The sequence below is a fragment of the Erpetoichthys calabaricus genome, chromosome 2, assembly GCF_900747795.2.
Source record: "Erpetoichthys calabaricus chromosome 2, fErpCal1.3, whole genome shotgun sequence".
Classification (NCBI taxonomy): domain Eukaryota; kingdom Metazoa; phylum Chordata; class Cladistia; order Polypteriformes; family Polypteridae; genus Erpetoichthys; species Erpetoichthys calabaricus.
Window position 1 is genome coordinate 260998863 of NC_041395.2, and position 12785 is coordinate 261011647.

Below are 12785 nucleotides of genomic sequence, written 5' to 3' on the forward strand. Positions count from 1 at the left end.
CGTGAATGTCTGACTTATGTGTAAGTTCTGAAATACTGACTCATAAATTTTGTTTTGAAATGAAAGTATACAGTAGATAATGTTTTCGTCACCTTTGTGAAGTTGCCACTGGTACAGAGATTCACTCTTAGTTTAAAATTTGTCTTCAGTTTTACTTGCAACACCTGCACCTTGCACTACTAGTGTAGAGTTCGCGCATTCAGTTTGTTCTTGTACGTGTTTTACTCTGGGTACTGGGTAATAAGGGTGCTTATTTTCCCATTCCTACAAAATAATTTGCAACTAGAAATTTTTCATGTATGAGGAATTTGGGTTGGAGTGGAATTGTCTTCCCTACGGTTGATTCCTATTTTGCACTCATTACTACCTTTCTCTGTGGCCTCGTGGTCTAGGTAATGGATGGCTTTCTAGATGCATTGCATTCATCTACTGAATGCAATTTTGGACTCTTGTTTTCCCATTGGGGCTTTGTTTTTTGTTCTTATTAGCCTGGAATACACCTCACAAACTAGTCCCATCTCTCAAAGCATGTAAAACTTGTGTGTTTTTATTTCTGAACATACACCATAATGGGGTAAAATTAGCAAAAACAGCATCTTTTTATGTGTTTGCCTTTGAAGAGCAGCTATATTTTCCTGCTTTGAGTTAAACTGTGCAAGATTTCCATATAAAATGCATAATTCTCACTTCCCCTCAATGGGGAAGGACTAACTGAACTAATTTAACTGGATTATTATGGTGCAGTCATCTTTAAAATGTCTATGATGGCTAGGGAAATGTCTATACCAGACCAATTATTGTGGCCAAAAAGGTGACCTGACCTGACCTGAGCTGTGCAGCAGCAGTCCCAACCTCTGCACCACCAAGCCTCGGTGAGATCAAAGAAGAAAAAATGCAGTCAGAGACACGCAATCATATATTTCATCAAAAAGCGGAAATGTCAAAATCATAGTCTTTTAAAGGCAGAAAATTCATAGTGGCATGTAATGATTGAAGCTGCAGACTCGTTTCGTTATTTAAAGTCACACAGAAGGCTCGCTAAACTGTCTGTGCTGATTCTTTGCACTTTTTTTTTTATCAAAAAGATAGAAAAGTCTTGTAAATAGTAATAAATCTTTTGTTATTATTATTTCATAAAGTCTCCTGTATTTGGATGGGTGTGGGGCATCCGGCTTCTTCAAGGTTTGTTTTTTATCTCCACATGGCTAATTATGCATGCATAGAGCATGCACCTTCTCTCTGACCTACACATTTGGCGACAACCAGAGATCATTTATGCTGTATATGTTGCATAAAAATAAAATTTTGAGAACCTGCATTTTTTACTTATCTGTTCTACTACTAAGTCCCACATAGTCTGTAATGCAAATGAGCAACATTATATACCGGGGGTAGTCCCATCCAATGTTGGCTGTTACAGCTCTGGAGAATGTTGCTCTGGCCTCACAAAGCAAGCATCATGGGGCACTGGGGGGCTAAAGTCCAAACAAGGGCGATTGCGAACGTAGCAGATTTGCTGTGAATAATGCTTTGGCAAATTGTGGTGATCACCACCACTGGTGAGTATTTATAATGTACTGTATTTAATTTAAACAAGAATGTTTAAAAATATTAGTGATGTCTAAAATTGACAACAGCAAAAGGGACAGAATTTAGTATTGGGGTATTTTTGACTATGCTTAGAATTTGTTTCAAGTAATTCTTTTTTTTGCCTTTGTAAATATTATTACTATGATAAATTTAAAATTTGTCATTGGTAAAAAATGTATTCATGTTATATTTAAGCAGAGTATAAACTCTTCACCGTTTGATCTGGTCTAATTTTTCAAGGTTAGCCATCATGCTTCATTGCTTGAAAAATATTTAATTTTTTTATTTTCCAAAGTACATAGCAAATTCATAGTATTGTTTTAAAAATGTGATCCATCCTGCAATTGTGATATTTTTCTTAACCTAATCAATAGATATTTATCCTAACATTATTGCCATGGGGTTCCCTGCTGAAAGACTTGAAGGCGTCTACAGAAATAACATAGATGATGTAGTACGGTAAGCATTTTATCTTTTTTTTTTTTTTTTTTTGTAGCACGTACACAGTTTTACTGTGTATTACAGGTAAATGGTCAAACAAACGTGGTAAATGTATTTTTTGATTTAAATGCCTTTTATTTTTCTGAATGAGCATATGTTGTTAGTACTATATTCATTCATTGAGCTACATATTTACAGTACTTCTTGTTAAAGAAAAATCATAAATGCTTTATGTTTTGGAAAACCTTAAGGGATACTGAGAATATTTTTGGTGAGATGTATTTTAATAAGAGATACTACAACAGTAATTAGCATTCTATAAAGGGATTTTTGTCCCTGCATGGTGCTTGATATTTTAAGTAAGCCCTGACCTATTTTGCTTAGGTGTTCATCATTATGCTGACCTGCCAAGCATTTTTCTTTGCTTTGATCCTTTTATCAGGTATCGGTGTCTCAGTAGATATAAGCTGTTGTAATGATTGATCATTTATACTGTTAATGTGTTCTAGTCCTTTACTATACAGTATATGCTTCATTCATTCTGTAACCATATTCTTCAAAAACCTTCTGCAGGTGTCTGAGGTATCTGTTTCTGCTTCCTTTTTTTTGAAATGTACAAATTCCTTATTCCTCAATTATAGTCCAGATAGAGATGGAATCTTTTGATAGCTGTATATCTTTTTCCTTGTTTGTAAAAATGTAAAAGTACAATGCCAGAATGACCCTTCTTAACTTGTGCAAAGCTACTTAAAGAGGTATATTTCTATGCGTCAGTATTCATCAGTATCATCTTCAGACAGAGGAGCAGCTTCAGCGACAGACTGCTGTCACTGTCCTGCTCCACTGACAGACTGAGGAGATCGTTCCTCCCCTACACTATGCGACTCTTCAGTTCCACCCGGTGGGGGTAAACGTTAACATTATACAAAGTTACTGTCTGTTACACCTGCATTTTTATCACTCTTTAATATTGTTTTTTTTTCACTATGCTGCTGCTGGAGTATGTGAATTTCCCCTTGGGGATTAATAAAGTATCCATCCATCCATCGCACCCTTCAGAAGTATTCAGAGAAACAACCGCAGTAAAGCTTTTTAAAAAGCAACAATCTAGAAATTTTCCCCAAGTTTAAAAAAGGATGATCCTGCCAGTCAAATTCATTAGATCTTCATGAATTGACTACCACTGTACATAGGAACAGAGCAAAGACCATGCATATGACAGTCAGTCAGTCATTGTTCATCCTGCTATATCTTAACACATGGTCATGGGGGTCTGCTGGAGCCAATCCCAGTCAGCACAGGGTGCAAGACAGGAACAAACCCCGGGCATGGCGCCAGCCCACCGCATGGCACACACACACACTTTGGACTGTGGGAGGAAACCGGAGCACCCAGAGGATACCCACGCAAACACTGGGAGAACATGCAAACTCCACGCAGGAAGGACCTGGGAAACAAACCTAGGTCTCCTTACTGCAAGGCAGTAGCACTACCACCGTGCCACCCCATACATATGACATTGTTTAACAATTTAGTATGGCTCCATAGCAAATATTTATCCTGGACCAGTTAGTTTTCATGCTGGCAAATAGGCTGGAATCAAAGAGCACAGATTAGAAAAGAATGCTTTGCATGGGGTCTAGTCATAAATGGCACTCTTGAATGACTTGTATTAAGATTGACACTCTTACTGTATTTTATTAAGCTCATGATTAATGGTCATCAAATCTAATTGTTTTAGCTGAATAATGAGTAATGCATGTAAGGACTCAGCAAATGTTAAGCATTAAATGTATAAACCAGGAAGCACTTCCTCACACATACATTTGTGTGAATCTACAACACATGTTAGAGTAAATAAAGCAGTAAACCTGACAGCTTTAAAATTGTATATTTGTTTTTGGAAAAATATTAGCCCAAAAAGCAAGTGTGTTGAAAAGAATTTGATTTATTATTGTGTAGTCTCGTTTATTGTAAAACTTTTTTATTTTACAGTTTCTTTAACATTAGTTTTTTTTTTTTTTAGAAGTTATATACTTTTGTTCTAATTTCTTCATTTCTTTAATATTCTTAGAATATATGTTAAATATAACCCCTCATAGTAATCATTTGCATATTTCTAAAATAAATAGTTTCCGTCTTTTTTACTGTGTTCAGCGAGGCAAGATTAGAGAAAAAATAATTAATTCCCATGAGTTCTTGGTTTCTAGGTGGCATCTTCAAATAACTCAATTTAAAGCAAACAATTTTTGTTAGTCTGGTTCACTGCTTCACTACATGAATTATGGTTTACTGAAAGGCACTGCAGTTCATTGTTTAATTAATACATAATTAATAATAAATCTGTTTTTTACTTCTAGAATCCCTGAAGCCTATGAAAATATTCGTAATGTCGGGCCACCTTAAATTCCTTTGCAACTCCTCATCAGCATTTTTGTTTTGTGTCAGTCAGTACTGGCAGCAGGCAGCCTGCTCACTCATCCTTCACCGAGGAAGCTGAAGTCAAGTTAGACACAAAATTCTTAGAGCTGAAGTTTTTTTCTGTGGGTGTTAGGTATCTGGAATGGTATAGAGTAAATAATATATCATTATTTGGAATATATACATTTCATGTGTGTTCCATGTCAACAACAATTTGTGTAAATGTGGGATGACAGGAAATGTGAGGCAAGAAATGTTGAACACATAACTAAAACAGAAACTTTTTTCATGTTATAGTAATGAATGACAAAATGCTGACGTAAAGTGTATAATGTATGAAGACTGAAGTCCAGATATCAAATAAACACTTTCACAAATGGTATACCAAAGCAAGTGTGCTTTTATTCAAGAGTATAACTACAGAAAAAGAAATTTCTCAATTTACAAGTTGCTGTCAATGTGTAAAAACCTAAGCCAAAGCAGACACTTACGGCATTTACCATTTTGAATAGAGAGCTGCTATTATTGTTGTTGTTATATAATAAAAACATACATTTGCTTTGAGTCTGTAACACCCAGTATAAATTTTTGCTGCTTGTAAAAGTTAGCTTTTTTTCATGGAGTGAGCAGGCTGCTTGCTGCTCATGCTGATTGACACCTTTGCAAAACAAAGACGTTGATGGGGAGGTGCAAAGGAATTTAAGGTGGCCTGGCGTAATGAATATTTTTGTAGGCTTCAGGGATTCTAGTATGAAAGGAACAGAGGAGAAAATACATAGCTGTGGTTTGTGCCATTGTTATAAACCCTGTTTGTGATGAGAGAGGTATGAAAATTTAACCATAGGAATGTTTTTTCTTGTTTAAACACACAGAGCTACACCTCGTTACTATTCTAGTTAAAAGAGCACATTGAAAAATATCTGAATACTTTGAATAAACCCTTTTCAATAGTCTTCATTTGCTTTATGGCCACTGTTTAATAGAATAAGGTGAGAAACATAAGGTGCAAGTTAATGGCAAAATATCTCAGTGAAGGGGTAATTCAGATTGCATCTTATTTTTAACCAAATTTTACGTTTTCTAAATATTAAAAATCCATTTTATACATTACTTTTAGGAATAGTCTATTTTGTTAATTTTTATTATTTGAAGTAGTCTTTTAGGTCCACTGTGACAGCAGAAGTCTATATGGATGTTCATAAAAAAGGGAAAAGACCTTTGGATATTCTTCAAATGAGCATTGAATCAAAACTGCAAACTTAAGTCCAATACTATTGTTATGTGTACTTTGTGATTAGGATTGTTGATTTATGTATTAAAATTCCATATCCTGAGTTTTATTGCACTAACTGAATGGATCCTAACGTGATAATTATGTTAGTAATTCCTTAATTTTTATTGGTAGAGCTGCCCTGCCAATTCAAAAAAGATTCATACATCACAGTTTTAGTTAACTAGATTGTTCTTATTTTTTATGTTACATGTTTGTCATTTTGCCTACTTGATTTACCAAATGAAGTCAACAGTGTGTTGTAATTTATTGTCTGTAAACAAAATAAATCATTGCCATTTTTTTTTCTTTTTGAGGTTTTTGGATTCAAAGCATAAAAACCATTACAAGATTTATAATCTGTAAGTATATTGTGAACTTTAGCTGAGTGTGTGTATTTGAAATAAGAACATACTAGTGACAAAAGCTGGCACAGATACTGCATTTTGGTGACTAATATTACATGATAGGTTTTGCTACAGTCTCTGAGCATATATATATGGTTTTTATTCACCAGCCAGTTTATTAGGTACACCTTGCTAGTCGTTACTGGATTGGACCCACTTTTGCCTTGAGAACTTCTGTAATTTTTTTGTGACGTAGATTCAGCAAGGTGCTGGAAACATTCCTCGGGGAGTCTGGTCAATATTGACATGATAGCATCACACAGTTGCTGCAGATTTGTCAGCTGCACGTCCATGATGCGAGTCTCCTGTTCCACCACATCTCAAAGATGCTGTATTGGATTGAGATCGGGTGACTGTGGAGGCCATTTGAATGCAGTGAACACACTGCCATGTTCAAGAAACCAGTTTGAGATTATTTGAGATTTGTGACATTGCATGTTATCCTGCTGGAAGTAGCCATCAGAAGATATGTACAGTACAATGTGGTCAAAAAGGGATGGTCATGGGCTGCAACAATACTCGGGTAGGCTGTGTCATTTAAACAATGTTCAATTGGTGCTAAGGTGTCCAAAGTATGCCAAGAAAACATCCTTCACACCATTATACCGCCACCACCATCAGCCTGAACTGTTAGTACAAGGCAGGATGGATCCATGCTTTCATTTTGTTGACGCCAAATTATGACTAAACCCTCCGAATGTCACAGCAGAAATTGAGACCCATCTGACCAGGCAACGTTTTACCAATATTCTGTTGTCCAGTTTTAGTGAGCCCATGATAATTGTAGCCTCAGTTGCCTGTTCTTAGCTGACAGGTGTGGCACTTATTGTTTCACCCAGCGAACTGCTGCTCACTGGATATTTTCTCTTTTTTGGAGCATTCTTGGTAAACCCTAGAGATGATTGTGTGTGAAAATCCCAGTAGACCAGCAGTTTCTGAAATATTCAAATCAGCCCGTCTGGCTCCAACAACCATGACACATTCAAAGTCACTTAGATCACCTTTCTTTAATTCTGATTATCGGTTTGAAATTCAGCAGGTCTTCTTGACAATGTGTTACATACCTTAATTCATTGAGTTGCTATCATGTGAATGGCTGTTTAGATTTTTGTGTTAACAAGCAGTTGAACAGGTGTACCTAATAAAGTGGTCAGTGAGTGTATATGTACTGTATGTATGTGTATGTCTATGTATATTCGTATATATTTGTGTGTATTGTTATTTCAGTAGTATCTATTTCAACATTATTACAGTAGGTTACATTGTACCTCATTCAAGTAATAAACATGAAAGTGAGTTTGTTTATAAATGTAACTTTCTCTGCCAAGAATTGAGCTTAAATTTCAAGAGATGTTTCTTCTGTTTTGTTTAGTGTTTTAATACTTTAGTAGACTGATTTAGAAAACACCATACTGTTACTTTTTTTTATTTGTGCATACATATGCAAATATTAAATATTGCCTCAGTTGTGTGCTGTATCCAGAGCATATCATAGGGTGATAATGTAAATCAATAATTTAGACAAATTTTTTTTCATAATATGTCTATTAGAATATATTGAATGTGAGTCAATATTTTGGAGTTGCCACATTCATTCCTGTGTGCAGTACATGACACTGGAAAAGGGCAAAATTATAAAAGTGAAGATCAATATGATCAAAGTGAAGATCCATATTGCTGCCTACGTTTGTTAAAATTTTTTTTCCTTATTGGACAAAAGACTGGTGGAAATAGAGGCTGTCCAGCAAAAACAAAAAAATGACCCATGTGTGAATAATTGTTTTTTCTGAAATTTATAAATAAATTCACAATTCCCTGGTTTAAGTAATGTACAATTCAGCTGCGAAAAAGAAATAGTGTGCGATAACCTTTCAAGTTTAGCATAGGGTGTGCTTAAAGTGTTTAGAATGTAAAAATGTAATGCAAAATTTGGCCAGCTAATTCTATTATAGAAAATATGTATTTATTTTTATGGTTGTGGGAACTAATTAAAACAAAGTGGGAAATTATAATGCTTTATTCCTTTAAAGGAATGTGCAGGATATGTGTCTGGTATTCCATCCATTGCATTTAGTCTCTGGTGTAAATAGTTCCTGTTTAGTTATGTGGTTCAAAATCTAAATACATGTAGAAATTTTTAGTTGAGAAAAATTCTTGCTGCCGTGCTTGTGAAGTTTACATGTCCTTTGTTTTTCTTTTAGGTGTGCAGAAAGACATTATGATGCTGCCAAATTTAACTGCAGAGGTAAAGTTTTAATTGTTTGAGGGTAACATTATTTATTTATTTATTTTAAGAAAAAAAATGTTCAGGTCTTTCTAAAGATAACAATGCATGATTTTTAAACTGTTGCAGTTATTAGGATATACTTAGCTTTGTCTATAAAAAATATAGACAAAATAGAAGTAGATTTTAAGCAGTTTGTCGTCAAAATCAAGAATGTAAATTAAAGATATGCGGACAGATTTTCTATCTAATGCTTTATCCAGCAATGCTTGTTCATATCTAAACATTCATTAGGCAACTTTTGGTTCAGCTTTTATATAGCACATCCTAATTAAATCTACTCTGGATTGGTGGGAGTTAGTGTGGGTACATGAGTGTCCAGTCAAGTGATTTTATTGTCATACCATCCGTACTCAGCATTGCAGCATACTGTGTCACCAAACAATGTTCCCCAGGACCATGGTGCAACATGTACTTAAACACTGAACAAGTGCAAGACAGGTAAAATAACTGTACTATCCTATAAATAGATAGGTCAATAAATGATAAATAGGTAAGTGAATGCACAGCAATAATTTGAAATAGACATCATTAAATAATAACTACTAATAAAAACAACACTAGTAACTCCTGCCCATTGTACTATAATGTAAGCTATTGTTTAATAGAGCATAACAAAGGTTAGGCCCCTGGCTTTATGGGGCAGCCCCTCCAAGTACCACTGCCTGACACAGAGAATCAATAGACACAATTGGAAAGACTTAAAAACAGCCAGCCTCAACAATTGTCTTGCTTCTTAAAAGGCTATGTGCATTGTCCTTAAATACAGCTTTAACAGAAGTAATCTTTACTGAAATAATAGGTGGTTAGTCTTAACTTAAACGTTGACTCATGAGGCATCTGTAATATTGGCAAGTACATCTCTATAGAGTTTGTGGACCATAAACCTAACAGCTGTGTTACCTACAGTAGTATTATTGAACCTGAGAATTTAGGCAAGGCTGCTCCACAACATTTATAACTTATTATAAGATCGCAAGAACTAAGCCAGCTATAAGTTAATGGCAACATTTATATATATTATGAGAACTGGTTCCAATAATGAGCCTTGACTGATAGGCAGTTTAACTGCAGGTCTAAATTTTGGCCAGTTTGTTGAATCATGGTCATGTTATTCAGTAAAGATATAATTGCATCTGGGTCTAAAAATCAGTTTGTGGGTTTCATTATGGAATGAAATTGCACCATGTAGTGTAGTAGTTCCATATCTGGGATTTCACTTTTTAGTCTTGAGCTATGTGTTTTTATTATTAAAGAAATCTACAAGCTGAGTGCTTCTATTATGACTACATCTTTACTAATAAGTAGTACAAGAAAGCTCTCCACATTTTACACTGTGATTACTATCTGTCCATTTAGGCAGCAGACTTACAATTTTTTGTGATATCATTTCATCATAGTAATCATTAGTAGTAAATACCCATTGCTTTGAACTCATCTGCTTTATCTAAAGCCAAAGACCCATAGAAGTGTTGGTCATTGATGTGATGATCTAAATGACTCATTAATTTCATAGTTATGACATTATCAAAATATCATTTGTTTTTAGGTGCCTCATAGTTCTGATTCTTACCTTTGCATTAATTGGCAAGTGCATGAGCACATCGAAAAGTAATTAAAAAATCTGATTTCAAAGCACGCAATATCAATTGGACTTCCAGGAAATATAAGAAGTTAATTTAGAGATTTCATCAAGTGTTTATTTTCATTCTTTATATGATTTATGGAAGAAAAACATTTAAGGATACTGATGTCTATATAACTTTCCTGTTTCAGTAAGAAACTGCTAAATGTAATATTGTTAAGCATACTTGATTTGTTTTCTAATACAAGTATGCTGCAAATGTTTGTTAAACATTTTAAGATGCACTTATATGAAAAACATACTTGAATTATTCAAACAAGCATCTGAGATAACATCTCACTTCAATTTGGGTTTTGGGTGTTTAACAAGTGATTATTTTGCATCAGTAGTACAAGCAATTGTTGAGAAGTCACTTCACATGTATTGTGTATAAGTAAGCAAAGCTTTTAGACAGAATAATGTGCACATTGCAACATAAAATCACAAAGTTATGGACAGGCTGGTGCTACAAACTGAAAACTTCTAAGTTATATAAAGTGCGACTTTTAAATAAGGTACAATTTCTGAGGCAGTTATTAAAATAAATCTATATGTATATGATGTTTGTTTATTTTCCCCTCTCTGTTTCATTCTCAGTTGCACAGTACCCTTTTGAAGACCACAATCCTCCACAGCTTGAACTTATTAAACCTTTTTGTGAAGACCTTGACCAATGGCTGAGTGAAGATGACAATCATGTTGCAGCAATTCATTGTAAAGCTGGGAAAGGTCGGACAGGGGTGATGATATGTGCTTATTTGCTACATCGGCGCAAGTTTTTGAAAGCACAAGAAGCACTTGACTTTTATGGTGCAGTGAGGACCAGGGATAAGAAGGTTTGCAGTTTATTTTTACAACATAACATTCTTATTGTAATTTAATGAACATCATTCATTGAAGACGTCCTTGTACATCAATAGTAACTGAGTTACTTATACAGAATACATTAGGTTAATTAGGATTATTCCTCCCTTTTTATTGATTTGTCATAACTGTTGCTTTGTTGAAAAAAATATTTTGATTCATTAGTGTTTTATTCTTGGTACCCTTGACTCCAAAAATTATAAAAATACAGAACTACTGTTTTTTGTTAGGCTTTAATACCAGTAATACTGTATAAGTAAATCTGGACAATTGAATTTTAGTGAGTAGCTTTGTAATGTGTAATGCTTAAGTGGTCACCAAGCATTTAAGTACCACAGAAATTATATTCTATTTGAATCCGAGGTCTTTTTAAAATCCTGTTAATGTACTACGTTTGTGTCTCCTTATTTTTTAATAGTAAAGCCATCTCATAACACACATGAATGAAATGGCACGAAAGAAATAAATGTTTGGTTTTTTGTTTTTTTTTTTTTTTTTTAACAAGTCATGTGTTTCTTAGTCCTGTGTTATGTACAGTTTTAGATATAAAACTTTTCTATCATTTAGTAAATTCTCATGCTCGGTTCTTTTAGTATTAGCACAGACTTGCTGTCATTGTTTGCATTGTGTCCTAATTGTTGTTTCTGAGATTTGTTTCAGAAATAAGAATACTTAGGAATTGTTTTTTCAAATTTTGTTTTTTTAAACATATGGTGATAGGGTATGATTCCATTAAAGGTAAGGTGTATACTGTATAAACATAATACTTTTGTGTTTGGGAAATGATCATGTAAACAATTTCAGTAATCATGCACTTAAAGCTCTTAAATTCATTTCTCTGGCATTTCTCATTTACCTCTATACCTGCAAATAAGAATTAGTGAGGTCACTAAAGTCCTTAATACCTTTGAACCACACTTAAGATTAATTCCTGCTGTAGTCAATTTGTTCTTGAGTGAATTGTAAATAAATGTACAGCATTACAGAGTGTGTTAAATTAACAATTTTATTGATGTTGTTACAGGGTGTAACAATTCCCAGTCAGAGGCGTTATGTGTTCTACTACAGCTACCTGTTGAAAAATCAAATGGATTATAAGCCAGTTGCATTGCTTTTTCACAAGATGGTGTTTGAAACTATACCTATGTTCAGTGGAGGGACATGCAGTAAGTAATTGCCTTTTATGCTTCTTGCTTTATCTTTTTTATTTTTAATTACTCTTTTCAATGGGGAATATTAGTTCAGTTTAATAGTGAAACTAGTAGAATATTAGCGATTTTGAATTTATGATCATTGTAGTTACTGAGTGTAATAAAATACCAATTTTCATTCTGGTAAATATTGTTCATATTTTTAGACAGTATCCCAGCAGCAGCTGGCACGTGGCAGAAACTAACCCTAGGTGGAACACCGGTCAATTGCATGGCTTTTTAAATTTATAAATCACATTTTTCCTTAGATCTTTATTGTTCTTTATTGTAATCTTAATTAGAATATTTTGAGCCTATAAATCTTCTTTTTAAAGGCATTTTATCCTCTTTTATTATGTTTATTTTTAACCTAATATAATTTACTGTAATTATAAATAATTTTGTCTTCAGTCAGAATGCTTAACATAAGATTAAAGCCCAAATCTATCAATTTTTGAAATGTGCAATGAACTGACTGAATCCTTCACTTTGTTTTATTGTCGATAAATCTCACTCATATTCTCATAGGAGAATGAGAATATTACAACAGCAAAGGGCCCACACAGCTCCATCCACAAGTTTACTCTAATATTGGGTTGAGACTTGGATCTTTATGTTCTGGAAAACTGAAAAGAAAAGATTGTGCGTGTATGTGTATGTATATATGTGTTTGTGTGTGCGTGTGTGTGCATGT

At 34.1% G+C, this 12785-nt stretch overlaps 1 protein-coding gene across 1 annotated transcript in view; it reads left to right on the forward strand.

The window, feature by feature from the left end:
* ptenb (phosphatase and tensin homolog B) overlaps positions 1-12785 on the forward strand; it is a 125765-nt gene that overhangs the window by 97471 nt on the left and 15509 nt on the right. Inside the window, exons 2-6 of the mRNA XM_028795428.2 lie at positions 1965-2049; positions 6040-6084; positions 8331-8374; positions 10635-10873; positions 11926-12067. Coding sequence (XP_028651261.1) covers positions 1965-2049; positions 6040-6084; positions 8331-8374; positions 10635-10873; positions 11926-12067 — 555 coding nt within the window. The remainder of the gene's footprint in view (positions 1-1964; positions 2050-6039; positions 6085-8330; positions 8375-10634; positions 10874-11925; positions 12068-12785) is intronic.